Source organism: Manacus candei, unplaced genomic scaffold, assembly GCF_025592945.1.
Source record: "Manacus candei isolate 608988 ecotype Guabito, Panama unplaced genomic scaffold, ASM2559294v1 h1tg000050l, whole genome shotgun sequence".
Taxonomy (NCBI): Eukaryota; Metazoa; Chordata; class Aves; order Passeriformes; family Pipridae; genus Manacus; species Manacus candei.
In genome coordinates this window covers 21,274,734-21,294,588 of record NW_026138098.1, presented here as the reverse complement: position 1 = coordinate 21,294,588, position 19,855 = coordinate 21,274,734, and the positions used below count along the sequence as shown (strand labels likewise).

Sequence of the window (19,855 nt, the reverse complement as noted above, 5' to 3'; positions counted from 1 at the left end):
ATTAAATTAAAAACAGAAAAACTTTCCCTCAGTTTGTTGTAAGAAAGAAGTTCTGGTCAGCTTTGAACCATAGGTCAAAGTATAACAAACCAACAGGATACTGAAGTGGTCCAAGTCTACATTATGTACTAAAAATACTTTTCCTGTTAGACTGCCTTGTGACTGCAGTCATTAAAATGCACATAACCCCACTTGGCTGTTGAGTTAACCCTCCATGTGTGCAGGGAGCACGTTCAGCTCACTTCAGGAGGAGCTGTGAGTTTGGTTAGTTGCTCAAGGAAGAGTCATTGCCCAGTGAGTCATGTTAGTGCTCCACCCACTGTGGTCCCAATCTTAGGATTTCACACAGTCCTTACAACTGAGTTGCCAACGGGTTTCTAGTTCCATTGTGTGGAAATAGAAACTTCATCCCTCCTCAAAGCACAGGAGGAGAACAGCAGGTTGTTCTGCTTAACTGCTCTAAAAGAGTAATATGTCTAACATTTTTCACCATTAACCTTAGGATTAAAGCCATGCATTTCAGGTGTACATGGCATATGTCCACATGTTCACAAATTCACACACCAAAACACTACTTCCTCTTTGCAGCAGACTTAAGTGTTCTGCCAAAAAACTCAAATGACTCAACTAACAAAGCAAACTTAGTGACTTTCATCCCAGTATACGGAAATAACCACCAAATGAAATTATAATTCTGGAACAAAAGATTTTTTTTAAGTTTCAAATTGCAGATAAAGTTTGTTATTCCCAACAATATAGAACTTCGTACTGCTGAGTTAAGAAATACTGGAGCATTACCAGCTCCTCCTTAAATTTTATGAAGGCATTTCTGTTAAAGATAGTTCTTCTTGATTTTGATAAGTAACACAGAGTGCTTTCATGTGCTTGCATGTTTTACATGCACTCTGACAGATGTGAACCAGCACAGCCTTACTACGCTAGGAAGATATCAGAGCAAAGCATAATATCTGTGTGCTAATTAAACTGCAGGTTGTCAGAGTCACCATGCTCACTGAAAAAACCATAAGGTTTCATTGCCTCTGTACTGCACAGAGGTGCTTTGCTGAAACTCTGGTTTGTTGAAGCTGACTGAGATTACATGTCTGAGAAGGGCCCAAGGCAACAAGGTGGACTGATTTTATACAGTCCTCCAACTTCTACCAAAAGGGAACAAGAGACTCAATTGTAACATTGTACTCTGTTCTGAATATTGTTATGTAAATTGAGGAAAAGGAGAACTTCATAGTGAGGTAAAACCCCAAGATCAGTTCAACTGATTGCCATAAATTAAACATGCAATACCAGAACGTCCAGCAATGTTACACTCATTCAGAGAAACCACTGAAGAAAATGAACATGCCAAATGATAGAAGAGCTTTTATTATATTAGTGAGATCACTAATGTGACTAAATATAATGTACAGAAGCATATCCAGAGAATTATCTATCTCAGCTATTTAAAACTAACTTTGTCAAAGTTACTTGGAGCAACACATCCTAAACAATCAAACAAAAAAGGAGAAAAGTCCCCTAATAAATCCATGCGGTTTACAAATCAATAGTAAGTTAAAGCTTGAAATCCTTGATGTTTCTTGACTCTGAAGCTTTTCCCACCAGATTTTCTATTGAACTTCAAATTTTTAGATAGATTTCTGTACACTGGAACAATTGTAATAGAATACCTTTACTAATTCCTGTATACATTTTACAATTCCAGAGAAGGAATGCCTTCTAGGTAATAACACAGCAAAGGCTTTACAATTAAGCACAATGATGCATTACATCTGTGTTTGCAATGTTGTCCTTCACAAGAGTGGCCACTGAAATTTGAAATCAGGCATTCAAAACTCCAGAGTCAAAGTAAGGATCACCATGTGTCCGTTCACAAGGACACGACAGATGGGATTAGTTTTTAAAGGGAAACTCTTTTCCCACTCCAATTCCTAGCATTTGGCACTGTACTGTCTGGCATACACCCAAATCCATGGACTTTGGTCTCTTCAGACAGCTGCTTTGAAGTGAATCCTTTTAGCTAGGAAGCCATAACCTCAGTCCCTTATGATATGTCTTCATTAGTCTTCAGGTACTTCCAAGGACTGGCAAATTACACAATGATCACAAATTGATTCTTTCATCTCAGAACTTTGCATGTTGTGCACACCAGCTTATTAAATGACATAGCTATTCAACTTGCAGTGTTAAAAATCTTTCTTCTTACATTTTCTCACTTTCCTAACAGGGAATGGCAAAGAGTTTCCTGCAGAGGAGATTAGGGAAAGAATATTATGCTTTCCCCCCTGCAGTGTTTTTGCAGTAATTGACTTACCCACCTTTGCTGCTTGCTCTTTTCCTCCATCAATGTCAAAACTTACTTAAAAAAACCTTGTGAAAGGTTAAATGTTTGAAGTTAAGAATATCAAGTTTAAAGAAGAGAAGGGAAAGCAAAACATTTTTATCTGGAGTAATAAAAACCAGGAGTTGAGTCCTAATAGTTATTTAATGCTCACAAATAAGATTTTCAAATGAGATGGGGATCTTTGTTATACCTTCAGTTTTCATACATATTGTCCATGCAATTAGAACTTAGAATTTGGCATTGAGTCACTGGGGGAACTCTTCTAGATTGGAACCAGTACAGGATCTACAGATTTGTAACCTGAGTCTTATTCTGGGGATTTATCTGACAAATTAGGACAGCAATTATTTTGGGGAACACTGTCTTTGCATACTTCTCCAACATTTCAAACTCATTCACCGAAACAGTCATAAGTAGTTAGGTGGGAACAGGTATTGTCTTAGAAGGGGGATGCCTTAACTCCATTAGGTAAACCTTCTCAGTACAGCTGAACAGCCTTCTAAAGGTGATGTTATTAGCTGAGACTGTGTAAAGCTACAGATAATATTGGTATTCGCTCAGCTAGAACTCATTTAACATGAAATGGGGTTTCTGTTTGCATAATTTTAGCAGCAGTACAGGGTTATGAAACATAAAATTCCTATTTGATGACACCCAACTTTTAACACCAGATTTCATGAACTGTCATTTTGCTGTCCCTTTCTTCTTTGGCAAAGATGAAACTCCAGGAAGCACACTTATTTAGCCACGAATGCTTTCCAAGCCCTTTTACCATAAACACAGTTGCTGGCTCTAATTCTCTGAACCCTCACTTTATGAGGGGCTAATGCTTTTGATTTTGACTTTCTTTCCCAAAAGATCATAAAATAATCAGATGCATAGAAATTATATAATAAACTGAATTTACTATCTCATACTCTGTCAGTACCCTGCTGAAGGAATATACACAGCACCACTAATAAGCCAGTGACTACTCTGTAGTCCTTCATGGTAAAGCATATTACATGCAACACAAAACCCCACACTTTCAGTGTGCTTTAGCAGTTGGAAAAAAAACCCTGCAAAGAAGTCTGCAGAACTGGAGTTGATTTGCATCTACTTCTTTCCTGATGCCGTGTTACCCCCTCCCTTTCTTTTAAAAGTGGATTCATTACACAATAAATGAGAACAGTTTCTTCCAGACAGAAGCCATTCTTGCCACTGCAATGGAACTTTTATTCCCAATACATTCTTACAATAAAGCTGTATTTTGTTATACAAGTTGATAAACCCAGGAGACAAAAGATTCTCATATTCCATTTTAAAATATGAGGCTCAGCTGAACTGCAGCCATTCCCATTCATTTCCTGAAGCATGTTAGGGATTTTTCATGGGAATAAAGATGTAAACCAAGTCATGTAGGTAATTAAATTACGGTCCAAGGAAGTTTGTAACACCATAGAAAAGTGTATCTACTCATTCTTCGGGCTCCTTTAAGTGTAGGATGGCAACAGTTTCTTTATAAACTCAGAAGTTTTTCGTTCAGAGCAATCTGTGACTGTGTGAGGTTTGCCAAGTAGGTTACCATCAGTAGGTCCTGAAAGAGGGGGAAAATAACAGTGATCAGAAATATGAACAAAGATTGTAGTATATTAGGGAGCTGAATTTTTAACACCTGTAAAGCATTTTATAATCAGCTACCAGAAATATTGTTAATCCTGAAAGTCCTACCCTGAGGAATGCTTCCCTTGCAGGAAGCTTTTGGTATTCCTGGAAAATGAAACACAGCTTGTGAAATTTTAACTTGAAGTTCACCTATGTTAACCAGGCAAGTTAAAGGGTATAGGCAAAATTAAAAATTAGTTCTGGTCTTGCAGACTGTGGGTGAAAAACACATTCAGAAACTTATTTCTGTAGAAAGAGAAAACTAAGATAGCATGCTAGAACCTTGTTCAAGTCCTAAGTGCTATGCAAGGAGACAAAACTTCAGCTCAGGCAAAGGAAGCTGTCAAGTCACCAGTTATCCTTGAAACTCCAACTTTTTAAGTTTTGTAATTCATATTGTCCAATCAAAATGAAAGAAGAATTGGTGCTGGTTTGCAGATTACTTACCTAATTCCTAACTACTTTAAAATTTATTCTTTGATCTGCAGTTGATTGCAATATTATTATGGTGAGCTCCTTTATCCACCTTTAGCCCTGACAGCAAAGGGCTACTAACACGTTTGTATGAAAAGATTGTTTTGATCACAGACAAATTTGTGTCTGTATGACAAATTTTCAAAATTGCTGGCAATTCACAGAAAAAATTAAATTATGAACTTACATTGATATTGCTGTTCAACATTGTCTCAAAGTCCTCTGGTGAAATCTTTGGCACCTGGTTAATAAGATCCATCAGGAAGCGCCCAACAGTGTTGTCAGCAGCCACTTTGCCAGACTAAGCATAAAAACACACACTTCACATAAGTAAAACTCAGTAAGTTTATGGCCCAGAAAGAGAAAACATAAAAAGAAAAACGATATGCCCAAGTTTACGTCAAACCTATTTTCCAGCTGATAAAAAGCTGGCCTTACCAGCACATCCTCGGCGTACTGCAGCACCATGGTCAGGGTATCCTGAATCCGGGCGGACGCTGAGCCCACCTGCTGTAAGTCACTGGACAAGCCAATCACTCGGTTAGGGCTGAAACAGGTCTTCATGATGAGATCCACTGAAAGCCAAAGGAGAATCGATGAAAAAAGCTGTCACAGAACCCAGCTGAAGATTTTTTAGGACAGCTTTAGCAAGACAGTCTAATTCCCAGTAGAATTCCCAGAATGGCAGTTTTACCAGGGTGAAAAAAAGCATTTGAACAGTGTCACAATGATGGTTATAACCAAAATAGGGAAGAAGCATTTACCTCCTATCCGCTCTGTATCATAATAAACATATTTCACTGTTAGGGGTGTGAACATCACGCCCATAGTTTTACCAGGGACTCCCATTGGGGCACTAGGAAAAAAAAAAGAACAAAACATTTTCAGCATGGACATATATAAAGGAGGAAGAAATAGATTTCCATCTCAGTGATCTCTGTTAGCACTAAAGCATGAACATGAGTAGGTTACTCATTCTCACCAAAATCAGCAATTTTATGACTAAGGATAACTGAGAACAGGAAATCAGTTCTGGCATGCTATTAATTACCCATTTTCATCCAAGAATATTCCTAGCTGTCTGACATTTGTCAGCATGAATGCATGAAGAGCTAAGTACTATGATCTTAGCCACAGTTCCTTGCTTATAGAGCAGCTATTCTTCTATCCTGAAATACTCTGAGAAATCACTGAAGGAACAAACAAATATGGCAAAATTCAAGTTCAAAGCACTCTCAACACATTTATTAATCCTAATATTCCAAGTATTTGAAATCCATTATGCTTCAAGTAATATGTCATGGAACAACTCCCTTTTTGAAACTGCACAGTCAAGAAGCAGTACCTTCTCTACAAAGAAAGGCTTGGGATTTTTATCTTACAGAGGAGAGCTCTTCAGCCAATACTGGGAAGAATTCAGTGAAGCAGAAGAGTTTAATTTCTCAATATTTAATCTTCATTAATTGACAAAAATGAAGGGGTTAAAGGGAAGAAAGATTCATCAAGAACATGCTGTTTCAATTATGTTTTAACCACACTGATCCTCCAACTTGTATAAATAAACCCAGTGGCTATAGGCTAGCATTCAGTCAGTGTGATGAGGTTAGTGACATTACTGCTAGCTGTGTGAATCCTGTGAAATGTCCCAGAGATGTTCAGAACGCTGCTAATTAAGTCACTATTCCCCACCCCAATGAGGTACCAGCTTATGAAAGGTTAGGTCTTTCAACCAACATCCAGTGGTCAAGACATTCCAATGAGAAGTAAGCGATGTTCCCTGGCTCACCACTGTGTTTTAGCTACTGCCCAGTATTGTCCAAAATGGGACACTGCAGTCTGTGACATTACTTGTTACCCTGAAGGGGTGTCTCTCAGCAATTCCCACAGCTCCCCTGCAGAAATGCAGCCCCCCAGAGTACCTGACATAGGCTTTAATGCTCATGCGTGAATTCTGGAGACTCGTGTCCACAGTGAGGTGGATTGGATTGTGCGCTTCCCGGCTGTAATACTCGTGGATCAGGACTGAGTGTTCCGTGATGTCATGGCCTGTTGCATACCTTCAAAAGAACACAGGTTGAGGAGCCATTCTTCCAACAGTCAAGTGCCTGCTCTTCCCTACTGTTGGTATTTAACAGGTTTGTATGATAAACCACTGATTTCCAAACACTGAGCTGCAGCAGCATGCTAAATACAAGTGTTTTAACTAAGGATTCTGTAGTTTTATGGCCACCTGTCCTGGAATTGTAGGAATCACAGGCTGAGCACACCCTTGCCCAAAATACGCACGGGGCTGGTGTTGCAGTACCAGCCATAAAAATGTCAGTACAACTGACATCAGACACCCCATATTCACTTATCTGTCACTGTGTTCTGGACCAACTCTTTACTTCTGTACAAATTCAGACCAGCTTTGTCTTCCACAAATCAAACATTTCTCTGCAGGAGGTATAACTCGTTCATCTGGCTCCTTTAACTGCTCTGCAATTAGTGTCTCACATCCATAGGGAAAGTCCTGTCATCAGAACTGCACTTTGCTGTGCCATTAGAAGGTTGTTGAGGAAGTCTGCTCCACAGGAACAGAACAAAGCTATTTGGTAGCATCAGAGAGGCAAGAAAAGACTAATAAACACACCGTGTCACACACTCAGACACCCTCTGTTCCCATATAAATGTACTGATCTTGCTTTGCAACCAACACACAAGTACTTCAACCTTTTCTCAGCAGAGAACCATGCACTCCAGCTGGTATCAGTGATTCCCTCTGACGCCTTTGGTACTTGAAACTACTCTTTTGTGTTCTCCCTTCTTTCTAACCAGTTAACTTCCATGTATCTCAAGTAGTATGTTCTAACAAAGCCGTGAAACCATTTTCTAACTCATCACTTCTCTGTGATACTTTGCTAGACGTAAACCAAACCAAACCCTGTAAGTCTCCAATACTCTCTCTTCCTTTTATGAATTGGAGGAGCTTTACCCCTGACTGTAGAACAAGAGTTGCAAGATCTTACTGTCACAACCATTAGTGCTTCTGCTTCTCCATCTATGACAAGCTGAATTATGTATTTCAAGTAGTTTAAGGGACCAACATAACTGCTTGCGTGTCCTTGCAGAAGAACTTACCAGCCCAAGATGATCTCGCTAGGAGACACCTTTTTGTGCAGCTCATACATGTTTTTGGCAAACTCCATATCGACTGCCACCTGAGAAACGGGACAGGGCCGAGTCAGCGGTTACAGGGCTGTTTAACACTGGGCGGGAGCAGCTCAGGCTCCAGCCCCATCTGCGGAGCCCAGAGCCCCCCCCGGGCCGCCTCCCTACCTCATCCTCGGACTCATTGTGCGGGACAGAGAAGCAGTTGGTGACCTCCACCGAGTGCTTGTCCACGGTCCCTGCGGGAGGGAGAGCAGCGGGTTAGGGGGCGGCGGGGGATTCTCGCCCCCAGGCCGCGGCGGGGTGGCGGCGGCTCTTACCCAGCAGCGTCCCGATGACCCGCGCCGCGCCCTCGTTGCGCCGCTCGAAGCTGTCCACAATGGAGGCGAGCACGACCGGGTGCAACCGCACCACGCGGCCGCCGGGGAAGGGGCCCGAGAGCGCGGCTGACAGCGGCGCGGCCGGCGGCGGCGGAGCCGGGGCGGCAGGCGGGGCTGGCGCGGCTGCGGGGGGGGCGCTCCCGGCCGGGGTGGCCGGAGCCGCTGTCGGGCTCTGCGGCGGGACTGTCGCGGGTGGAGCCGCGCTGGGCGCCGTAGCCGCCATTTTGCAAGGAAGAGAGGTTGGAGCCTCCGCGCCGACAGTGATTGGCTGAGCCGAACGCCTGTCACGCAGTGCTACCTTCCTATTGGGGAGAAGGGCGGTCTAAGGTCCGCCTTCCACCTGGTAACCAATCCGGGGAGCGCAATGGGGGAAGGCGTTCTGATTGGAGGAAGAGTTCAGTCCGTGACTGAATCTCACTCTTGCTCCCGCCCCCCAGGGCCGGAGAGGTTTTCAGTTGGGCTCTGGCATTCCCCACCTCCCGCCCTATCCGCTCTCCTATTGGCTAGCATAGCCCCTCCCTGCTGTCTGTCAGGCAGAAGAGCTGTTTATTGGCTGCGGCCGGGCCACTCCCCTCCAGTGGCGGAAGAGCCGAGCGCTCCCCGGGCCGGCGGGGCGGTGTTGCTGCTGCCTCGGCCTGTGAGGGCACAGGCAGCAGGTGCTGCTTCGTGGCTGTGTGGTGACGCGGTAAACGTGGCAGTGCAGGCGCGGCACCCGGTGAAGATGTGCCAGTAGTGCTGAGCGTGGGGTTATAGAGCCCTTGGAGTCTGGGCCCGGTGAGACCGGCCAGTGCTGTTAGTCCTGTTTGCCAGCGCTGTGTTGGCAGTGACGCATGGAGGAGTGAGTGGTTGTCAAGTCTCGTGTAGAGAGCAAATGGAGGTGGTAATCTCTAGCCAGGGTTTAGCGATTACCCAGCAAACTGACTGACTGGATATAATTTGCCTGTTGCTTGTAGTGCCCCGTGTGTGCACTCTCGAGCAACAAAGCCGTGTGGGTGGGACAGGTGTGGTGGTGAAATGAAGCACGTATGCTCTCAATAACTGGTGAGAGGACTGGATTCCTCAAGAGCTTCCTCTTCCTTCCTTAGCCGTGTGTATGCAGCTGTTACCAGTTGTAGTAACATAGTAACAGATTTAGCTCTCAGTTCAAAACACTTCATTGCTGTTCTTAATGTTTGACAAACTTTCAGGGCAGAACTTTACATGTCATTGAAAAGTTTGGGGCCTCTTTGGCTTCAAGCTGTTCTCTTCCCACAAGTAAATCGTGTGTATACACATCTATAATCAGCGAAAGATAGAGAAGTCTTGCCTCCTGATAAAATGCTTAGTCCAGTGAAACTATGGTAGCCAAAAAACCTGCATCAGTCCTCTGGCACTACTTTGTCTACCAAGTGGCTATTTGAATAATTGAGAACATTCCCAGGTAGTTGTTTCCCAGGTGTGGCAGAGAGAAAAGTGCAGTGGTGGCTCTGGTGCTATCTCAGATACAATCATCTTTACTCTTTTATAGATCTGCTTTGGGCTCCTGGCACGCTCTTTCCCACATTTGGCTTACCAGGTAAAGTAATTTTAATATAAAAAAAAGGTTTTGTCATGATGGATGGCCTTTGGAGTTTTCTCTGCTTCATTAGTTGAGGCACGAACATGTCATTGAAGACAGGCTCTTCAGTATAAAAGGAGCAGCTCAATAAAAAGATCACACATCCTGCCCATGTGCCAGCAGTTTGCTTCTTTTACGTAAGTGGGGAACACCCGTCAGAGCTACAAAGGAGAACTAACGCACAGGAACATGACCAGATTTTATCTCTTCATAAAAGCACTTCCAGGTCTGCACACCAGCAAAAACTAGATCTCCTGTTCTTAGGCTTTCTTTTCTCTGCAACCTTCATTTCTTGTAGGTGTGCCTGGGTCAAATTGCATAAAGCTTTAAAATTGTTTCTGCTCCCAGGGCTTTGATGTGTCATTGAGAAGTCTAATGTGTGAGGTGTTCTTATTAGAGAGCAGCTGTTTGATCTCATTCTTGTTTGCATCAAACTGTCCTTGGTGCCTAATTTGACATAGTCAGCTGCAGAGTCATGTGAAGCAAGCAAGGCTGTATAAGAGCTGCCCATTGTACTTTTATGTTGCCACCTTAATAACTGGGCAACTTAATATGGAGCTGCAGTTGTGCTTCAAAACTGGCAACTGTGATAACCTTCTTTTAATATGTAGCTGTCAAGTTGCTGGACAGAGTGTTGGAGGGTGTACGGGATGAGTAAAGATGGATGGCCTCTATCTCGGCAGTCAGAGATCAGGGGTTGGCTCACACAAAGCCCACTTAATACAAAGATTGTGTAAATCTATAGGAATATCAATCATGTCATAGTGCTTGGAGATGTGTCCAAGCTACAAAACTGTTTTTCCTTGCTGAATGACTGCTGAAAAATCAAGACCTGAAACAATACTGTTTCACACAGTATCAGTTTACTTTTAGAGGAGGGTAGATACACTTATCATTGGTGTTTATTGATGAAAAGTTGATGTCCATCTAGTGAGATGATTAAGATGTTCTGATACTACCCCATTATAGACATCTGTTTGCCTAGAGGAGAAACAGAAGACATGTTCACATGTGTACCTAGATCAGCATGGTAACTCAAGGCCCTCTGATTTTACATTTTTCCTTGCTTGGTTTCTCTGCATCTGATTTTGGTGGTGAATATAATTAATCACCTAGCTCTGCTCTTATATGGTTCCTCTTTATCATCCTTGCATGTGACTGAGTCATTATTATCGCATTTGCTGTCATTTCAGCTGCATTTTCACAGATGATGTATAATTTTTTTATCAGTAACTATCTTCTTATCTTACCTGTATTACTGGAAGTAACATCATCCCTTGCTCTAGGCAAGGGATATTTCTTACATTGCATTACAGGTAAAATAAAATACTTATAATTTATTTGATTCCTCCTTTCAGGATGTAGTTTTATCTGGTTAGTTTCATGGGATTGAATCTGACATTTTTATTCCTTTATTATAAGAAAAGTTTTCTATTGTGCATTCTGTCTACAAATGGAAGGAGACACAGCCAGGACAGGTGACCCAAAATAACCAAAGGGATATTCCATACCATATGGCATCATGCTTGGTATATAAAGTGGGAGCAAGAAGGTAGAAGTGGGGATGTTTGGAGTGGTGTGTTTGTCTTCCCAAGTAACCATTACATGTGATGGGTCTATGCTGTCCTGGGGATGGCTTAACACCTGCCTGCCCATGGGAAGCAGTGAATTAATTCCTTGTTCTGCTTTGCTTGTGTCCACGGCTTTTGCTTTCCTTAAACTGTCTTTATCTCAATCCATGAGTTTTCCAGCTTTTACCCTTCTGATTCTCTTTCTCTGATCCCACTGGTGGAGGTGTGAGGAAGTGGCTGTGTGGGGTTTGGTTGCTGGCTGTGTTTAAACCACAGCAAGGATCTGTATGTTCTGCCTTCTATGCAGGACTTTTATATGATGCAGTCGTGGGCAATGATTTCGAGTTTTGGGTTGTGAGGGGTTTGTTTGGGGTTTTGGTTTTTTTCCTATTAAGAAAAGTAATAGTTCTCTTATTTATTCTTAATTGAACATCTTAGATACTCATTTACTCTCATGCATTTGGGATTGCCAGTAGATGAAAGACAATTGTTGACAGCCACCAGCTCTCAGTGCAATGTATCAGCTCACTCAGCTTCATCTTTTCAGCAAGAGGGATTCCAGCCCTTCCCTGCTTTTGTGTAATGTTTTATGGGGCCACCTTAATTATTGGAGAAATAACACTGGCACATAGGACTACTGAGGTAATGCTTAGAGTGAAAATCCAGATACCACCTAAAAATGATGAGGTGTACTGTTAATTGCATACCTCACTGATAAAAGAATATACCTTTGCTAAAGTTAGAGTGGCTATGGAAGTTATCATTAGGTGATCAAAAATAGCACACTGGGGGCTGCCAGGCGCTTTTTAGTCACTCTATGGAAATATAGAGATCCCAGCTAAAGTAAAAGTAACTTCACAGTAAAACTCGCCATAAAAAGTAACTGAGAGCAATGCCCACAGGCTGGCATACTTAGGGCAACAGATACTTTCATGGTCAGTGTTTTACTCACTGAGGAAGGGAAAATAGAGAAGAAGAAAAATGCAAATACGAGGATGAAGTAATAATAATAAATATATAGGAAATGGATGAAAAAAACCACGGATAACTAGAAATAGGATTGTTTGGGAAACGTGAAACTTCTTGGCATCTAAGATTTGCGGCCAGTGAAGGATGGGGGATCTTGGGGTGGCTCCCAGCAGACAGACCAAGCGAAGGTACCACCTCTCCTGCCAGCCAGAGGACAGGCCCCCAGCCGGGCGGCTGTGCAGGCTCGCGTTGGGCGGGCCCTGCAGGGCTGGTTCCCGGGGCTGTTCCCGGAGCCCGGGGGATGAGCGGCGCTCCCCGGCAGAGGGAGCGCGCTGCCCGCCGGCACTGGGGCCTCCGCGGGATTGAGGGGTTATTTATTGCCGAGGGAGGCACTTCGGCTTTCCCCTCGTACCACGGCAATTAGGGAGTCGCGAACACAAACCACAGCCTTTGTAACCACTTAGTGCTAATTAATTGGTGACTTCACTCTGCCCGCTTTGAAGTTAGGAGCGTAAGCGAGAATTTGTGCACAGTGCTTTTCCCACCGGGGTTTATTATATGTATTTCACTTAGCAGTTTATTTTTTTCGGTTAATAACATTGAGGTGGAATCAATGAGGTGGAATCCATTAATTTTACCTTAATCCTACCTTAATGCCTCTGTGCCATTTCACATAAGAATGTCACAGAGTGATTTACTTATGGGTGTTATGGCTGTGCAATCCTAACGTGTGCTGTACAACCCCAGATTTTACTGAAATACATGGAAATGAAAGGTGTTTTGGGTTTTTGGTGAAAGCACAAACTCTCCAACCCCTCAAGACATTCCTGCTTCTTGATGATCTATAATAATGATTATTTTCTGCTTTTGACTCAAATCATGGTCAGATGCAGCTTTTGAGTGAGAGGCATTTTATATACTACTTGTACTTAAAACTAAGATAGAACGTGCTTGCACTGACCTAGCAAAGCATTTAGGTGCACTACTCTGCAAGGTCAAAATTTGTGTCTTTACATTACATTGCATTTTTCTTGCCTGCCCTGTGCAGCAAGAACTGAAGAAAACTGAGATATGACTCTTAGCATTTTTTCTTCCCCAGGGAGTATGAGGTAGAAGTGTGGCAGCACTACTGTCCTTTCCATGTAATCAACTTGAATAAGTAATCTCTGGCAGGCAGCCTTTAACACAGTGTCCCTTTGTCTGGTAACTTGCTGCTACTGTGCTTGACTTAAAAGCATTTGTAACAGAGCAGAGCTGTGTCCTTGAATACCTACTGACATCCAAATAAAATTGTGTAATGTCACTGATAGCAGATAAGTGTGAAAGTTCTTGTGCAGGTGAGTTTCAAATATTAAAAATTTCTAACTTATAACAGCTAACGTGTCAGTGTGCTATTTGTTGAGAAAATAATCTGAGAGTCCCTTGTTTTTACAAAATCACTTTACAGCTTTACTTCTCTTATCAGTAAGCATATCCTTTCTTTGGTGTCTTTACAACATAGGTCAAAGTCACCATTTTCCATACATTTCAGCTGAGACCAAAATTGCATATGTCCCCAAAAGCATTGAGCGAGACCTTTGGGACTGGCAATGTTCACTGTGTCACTCAGCACAAACATTTGCTTTGGTGTCTTGAGACAAAATCTGCATGCAGAAGTGGAGTAACTAGACTGGAAAATACGTATTTCACTTGATGGTGTAGGGAGGCCTACTGAGAGAGAGAAGGGCAAAAATACTGTTACTTTATGAACTCCAAGGATTATATTTCTATGATTTTTGCATCACCAGAGTCTGACAGTGTTGTCTGTTTCTTCGCAGCTCTGTGCATTTTTTCCTGTGTGAGGCAGCTGCATCATGATGTGTTGGATGAATAAGTGGGCAATGAGGGAGAAGGTAAGAGGATAATGATTTACATATAGAAGTGGGAGCTGAAAAGGAACAGTGGTAATAAAATCTAGGGGACAGTTTCTATGTAGAAGCCTGGGAGACCATTGCATTTCTGTTACTGGCATCTTGGTTGTTGTTAAGGCAAGGCATCTGTGAGACACTGGATTATTATATTAATTATTGGCTTAGACCAACTCAAGTGTGTGTGGGGGGGGGAAGGGACAGGTCGAATTTCACAGAGCTGAGGTGATGTCCTGTCCCACACCCCGGCCCCTGCGAGTCTCCCGGGACAACTCCAGAGCAGCTGTAAAACCCCTTTGGTGAGCTCGTAGCTCAGGCCCTGGGGTCTTACAGCACCCATATAACTGAAAAAATGACAGAGACATGCTTTGGGTAGTGTTTGAGCTCTTACAATGTGAAGTGTCTGATAACAACTAGATAGTATTATTCTCCTATCTGTGCCACTGACTTTGGGGAAGTAATTTAACTTTTAAATTTCAGTTTTCCACTTCTGCAAAATATGATTAATGATACTGTAGTGGATAGGTTTGTATATAGGACATGCAGAGATAGTTTACTGAGGAAAGACCTTACCCTTTGAGGAAACAGCTTTGAGAGGAAGCTGAAGAGTGCATTTCCTGACCCAGAAGCTGTTCCTTTGGAAAGAGAGAAGTCTTCAACTAGCCTAAGCAAGAGTAGAAGAGTATGGAGAGTAGTCTCTGTACTGTTTCCCAGTAATAAATGGAAATAATTCATCAGCTAAGGTGAGTTGATGCTGCTGAGATCTCAGGTGTAGCAGCAAAATTTGATTTCATTTTTTATCAAACCTATCTATCATGAAAGCTTGGATTATACTTGCAAGAGCTACTTTTTGCTAACTGCTGTCCTAACCAATCTGTAGATTTGGAATACCCCGAGCGCTGACATATGAATTCATCTTCTATATTCTGATCGCCAATTTGTCTTTCTCCACCAGAAAGCACGATACAGCATTGGCTGAGTGAACTGCACAGGACTGGATGGACTGGTCTGCACAAATAAAGAACTGATTTCAAACTGCCCAGTACTCCAGCTGAATCACAAGCCTTTACAACACTGCTCAGCTTGAGCTATTGTGGCAGGTAGGGGAGTACACCAACACAGTTACTTTGACTGTTCAGGTTAGATTTCCAGTCCTATTTTGAAAAGTCAGATTTCTGTTTGCAGCTACCACTTCACAGTTTTCACAGTGTAATTGGACCTGAAAAGCTCAGAATTTCCAGATTTCTTTTTATATTTTCTGTGGATTTTCTGTTCTATTTCTCTCAAACATTTGGGATTTGCCACTTAGTATTCTGAATGACATCCCTTTGCATATCTTTTTTTTTTCTTTTACATTGGAATAAAAAAAAAGCTGACCCATCACTGACATATCCCAGTCATTTGTTTCTGTAGCTGCCAGCAAGGCTGCCTTCTGCCAATGGCAAAATTTATGGGAGATATCCCTCACTATGCCCTGTCATCTTCCCTTATCTAGCTCTGTCTAGAGGTCTTTAATTCTCTGCCCTCTGAAGTCTACAGTGGATTCTGCCTTTTTCTGAAAAGACTGTAAAACTCCCTCCCAGATTCTTTTGTTGTTAGGCATTTTCTTTATCAAATTTTATACATTGCCTCATTTTTAAATGCAACAATATGTTACGTTTTTTCTCTGTATAATTTAGAATATTCTGTAGAGTTCATTAACAAAATAGTCAGGTTCAGTAAGTACATTTTATGTTAAAGACAGCGGAAATCAGGACCTTTTGCGTTTTTATGTCTTGTCCCAGTTTAGCAAATATGAGGAGAAAATCCCTTCCTCATTTCTGAAAGAAAAGAGTTTTAAATGGTAGGAGAAGCCTACCCAGAAAAAGACACTACTTTGAATTCTTTATAAGAAGTCTCCCAATGGCTCTAAAACAGAAGAATATGTAGGTGTTGCAACCTTACTATTCACTTTTCTTGTACTTCATTTGCTGTTTTAAAAATCAGATAGCCCAGAAGTTGCTGGGTGATACTTCTCTAGTAATTTCTGGGACAGAATCATGAGCTGTATTTCCATAGTCTATCTTTTCTCTTGGGTGATTGCCCCTGTTTGGAGCCTGGACTCTCAATGTTCTCTCTATGGTCACTGATAAGAGAAGTACCTCCAGAAAGCAACTCGGTCACCTTGCTGAAGTCTAATATAGGTGCTTGTAGTTGCCCTCTTAAGGCAATTGTCACTCTGAGTATCGATTGTATGGAGAGTCTACAGAGCCAAAAGAAGGCACCTAATTTACCTGCTTAATGCAAACCATCTGAAGGCAATCCTGAACTGTGAAAACAGATTGTGCTATGGCTGGCCAGCAGTGGGGCAGCTGAACTCCTGAGTATTTGGGAATGAAGGGGAAGCTGGGCTAGCAGCTTGCTTTTCTGTTCTTGCTTCTACACTCTAATCATCGTACTCTAGTTCATGAATGCATCATGAATGCATTTTATCTTATTCTCAGCATACCTGCCTCTATGGCTTTAAATACCTCATGTCTGTATAGCTAAAATAAAAGTTTTATCTCTCTCAAGGATCTGGTTTTTGGGGAATGGTTTTGTTTGCTTTGTTGCCTTTTTTTTTCTTTAAAAAAATAGTTTGTTTTAGAAACAGAAGAACAGGAGCTAAGGTCTCATTGTGGGGGCAGCACAGCATCTCTGCAGCAAAATGAAAGTCTAGAGGTTAGATGTACACTGTGTCCAGTGTAACTGAGTAAAATTTTACCTCAGTCCATGCACTGAGTCCCATATTGGCTGATGTGGCCTTCAGAGACATCTAGCCTTTAGGAAACACTAAACTTAGAGGCATAGGTGAAATATTGGTCATCTGAATATAGCCTAGATTCTTTCTGCATCAGAGTAAGACATGGATAGTAATGCTACCTTGCTTTGCAGGACAATTATGGGCACAATTATTTTAGTTTGTTAGAAGTTCAGATATTCTGTCCTGAGAGATGTATGAATTCAGTAGATAAATAAAGAGAGTGAAAAACACTTCTCCATATTTCTTCTGTAAAACATTTCTGAGACTGGCAGTCAGCAGTGTTTAAAATCACTCTCTTGAAAAGAAAAGCATCTTGCTCTCTGTGGTACTGCTTGCTGTTTCCCAGTTTGAAATCAACTAGCAGGACCCCAGAGGGTTTCTCAAACAGCTAACCATTAAACACGGTCAGGAACAAAGATCAATTGAAAACACATTTAGAATTAAGCTTCCTGGTCTGCTTTTAATTTCTTTGAATCAGCATTGGGAGTTATTACTGTGGTCAGTCTGGCCTTTTATTGTCCTATGGCTTATTCATATAAACAATCAACTTCAGGGATGTCCAACAGCTTTCTGGTGTTTTTTTCCTAATTTTTTTATTTAATATCTTCAAATATTCCCAAAGTTATTAAAAGGATTATGGTTTTAAATGCAGAAAGCATTAAATAGAATCACATTATTGGAAACAGAACTATATTTGTGAGTCTCAAGGGAGTTTGCAAGAAACTCGCTTTGGAAGCAGAATTTGGGTCATGGGACCTTAAAGCTTCAGTAGCTTTCTTGAGTCTGGGATCTGGACTTGTGTAGCCTGAAATATTATTTCTGTTTGGATGGAGCTATACAGGCACAAAAGGATATATAGCTCCTAAGGATTTGCAGTTCAGATAGAAATCAGGAATAGTCAGTGGTTTGGCTGAGCTTACTTATGCCTTTAGGGACAGGAGGGGAATCCTAAAGGTAGTTTGTAGCAACCTCTGGGCAATAAAATGACTGAAACACTTGCTGCTCTGTTCATGGCTGTACTGATCTCTGAACTCTTTCTCATGGGTAAGGTGCCATGCTACTGTATTACCACCAGAAGCCTCATGCCAAGCACATCATTTTGTTGCAAGTGTTGCAATAATTGCTAGATTTGGCTTTGGGTCTTTTTTTCTTTCTTTTTTTTTTTTTTTTTTTTTTTTCCTTTTTTTTTTCTTTTTTTTTCTGACAGGCTACTGTGGTCTACTCTTGCAGTTTTGGGGATCATTGGGATATTTGAGTGTTGAAAGCTGAAAGCAATACGGCATCACTGTCAAGAAGATAATAATAACGGATACACAAACATACATATGTTTGCATTATATATGTTAAAAAAATATGTTGGCAAATACATTGCAATGCAGACACACTCAAAATAGAATGGGTACAAGAAGCTCTAAGGCTGTGTTAGCACAGCAGCCTCCCTGGACCAATACACCCTTCACAGTGGGGCTACTTAATTTTTGTGCTCATCTGTTTCCCATCTCAAGCTGACCTGCTCAGGTACCACAGCTATTGCTTTATGGCAACATTTGTAATGCAGGCATGTAACTTCACAGAAGGACAAGCACATGGGAACAAACAAGACCCCCAACAGAGATCTCAGGCTCTGAGTCAGTATGCTGAATCTTTTTAAGGGAATAGCATTAGTGATAGCTTCAATACAGAACAGGGTATTCATCTTGAATAATGGTAGCCTAGAGCCAGCTAATTATATTTGCTAGGTGGTTTCCCTAAAAAGCAGATGTTGGACAGATGGTAGTCAGATGATCAGTCATGCCACCACCTACAGTAAATCTGAGGGCTGTGGGGAAAAAGATAATGTGTGGAACACACTTCTCATTTCTATGGGAGCCTTGTACTTTTTTTACAGGTATACGAAGGCTCATAGAAATGTATAAGTTGTTGGTTAAGAACTGTAGAACTGCTGCAGATAGTTGGCTATAAAAAGTTAGCAAAGCTTCACCTTGATATCCTTGTTACCCATGGGTGACTGAATCATATAACAGAACTCTCCAAATGTAATGAGACCACATGCTAGCCAGAGTTTTGCAGAAACCTGTTTTAGGCTGGAACACTTCTTGGTTCTCTTTTTTCATTTTCCTTGAAAACTTTAGTATGCTTTTTTTTCAGTCCACTTTCTCATGGCAGTCCTCTGCTGTTGTGTTGTGTCTTGATAGCATTGGAGTAGTATCCCTACAGCTGGAAATTGTATTTCAGTATTCTGTTGCAACCGAAGTACTCGAGCAAATATAACTGCCTGCATAGATATGACTTATAGCACAGTCCAGTATCTAACATGGCTTAGGTAAGGTAATGTTCAGTCTTTATCATCTTTGTTCAGTATGGGAACTAGAAATGTATTTCCCGTGTAATAGCAAGCCTTTCCTGAGACACAATTCTGACCATGGGTTCAAAACTGTACTGATTTTATTGTATCCTAATTGTTACTGAATACATTTGTTTGGTCAGCTGAAGTCAAATTGCAGGACACATGCTATTCAAATAGAAAATGGTGCTTAATTGTTTTAAGTGGTATGTCTAGTTTGTGTCACCACAGGAGAAGTTCTTCTTGGTTTTGGGTATAACTTTTGCAAAGGCTTAAAGACTGTTCCATTAAAATGTAATCTTTGGTTTCCATTGCCCTTTAATCAAATACAAACCAGAGCTTCCAGGGATTGTAATAATGTATCAAGTTGAATTTGGCACTTTTGCAGCCCATCAGAAGAAGTTGTCCTTGACAAAAACAATATTTTAAATATCTACTCACAAGCACTGGAGCCAAAAGGTTGTTATTTCATTTGGCAAAATACCTTCCCAAGAACAAGACTGCGACCTGAAGCAGAGCCAAAATAAGCTCTAACAGATGCTTAGCCTAGAAAGCAGTAGATTGAATGGCTAAAATTGTTAAAAGAGTATATAGGAAAAGGGAAGGGCAGCTACCTAGTTCTGCTTCTGACTTGCTGTGTGGGCAAGCTGCATCCCTTCTGTTGTAGTGCTCTGCCAACTA

General features: G+C 41.6%; 1 protein-coding gene across 1 annotated transcript; it reads right to left on the bottom strand.

The window, feature by feature from the left end:
• Positions 1 to 1,357: 1,357 nt before the first annotated feature.
• On the bottom strand, positions 1,358 to 8,273 carry EIF3F (eukaryotic translation initiation factor 3 subunit F). Its single transcript, XM_051800971.1, has 8 exons — positions 7,945 to 8,273; positions 7,793 to 7,863; positions 7,595 to 7,674; positions 6,394 to 6,531; positions 5,239 to 5,330; positions 4,913 to 5,049; positions 4,662 to 4,775; positions 1,358 to 3,932 (listed from the first exon to the last, which is right to left on the bottom strand). The coding sequence occupies exons 1-8, from the start codon at positions 8,225 to 8,227 to the stop codon at positions 3,855 to 3,857; spliced, it is 993 nt and encodes a 330-aa protein (XP_051656931.1). The 5' UTR covers positions 8,228 to 8,273; the 3' UTR covers positions 1,358 to 3,854.
• Positions 8,274 to 19,855: the final 11,582 nt, after the last annotated feature.

Excerpts from the sequence above, each read along its gene's own strand:
- EIF3F (XM_051800971.1), bottom strand. The coding sequence starts at position 8,227 with ATGGCGGCTACGGCGCCCAGCGCGGCTCCACCCGCGACAGTCCCGCCG. Across the intron at positions 7,675-7,792 it reads ACAATGAGTCCGAGGATGAG|GTGGCAGTCGATATGGAGTT; the intron begins GTAGGGAGGCGG and ends CCCGTTTCTCAG. Across the intron at positions 4,776-4,912 it reads AGTACGCCGAGGATGTGCTG|TCTGGCAAAGTGGCTGCTGA; the intron begins GTAAGGCCAGCT and ends TTTTATGCTTAG.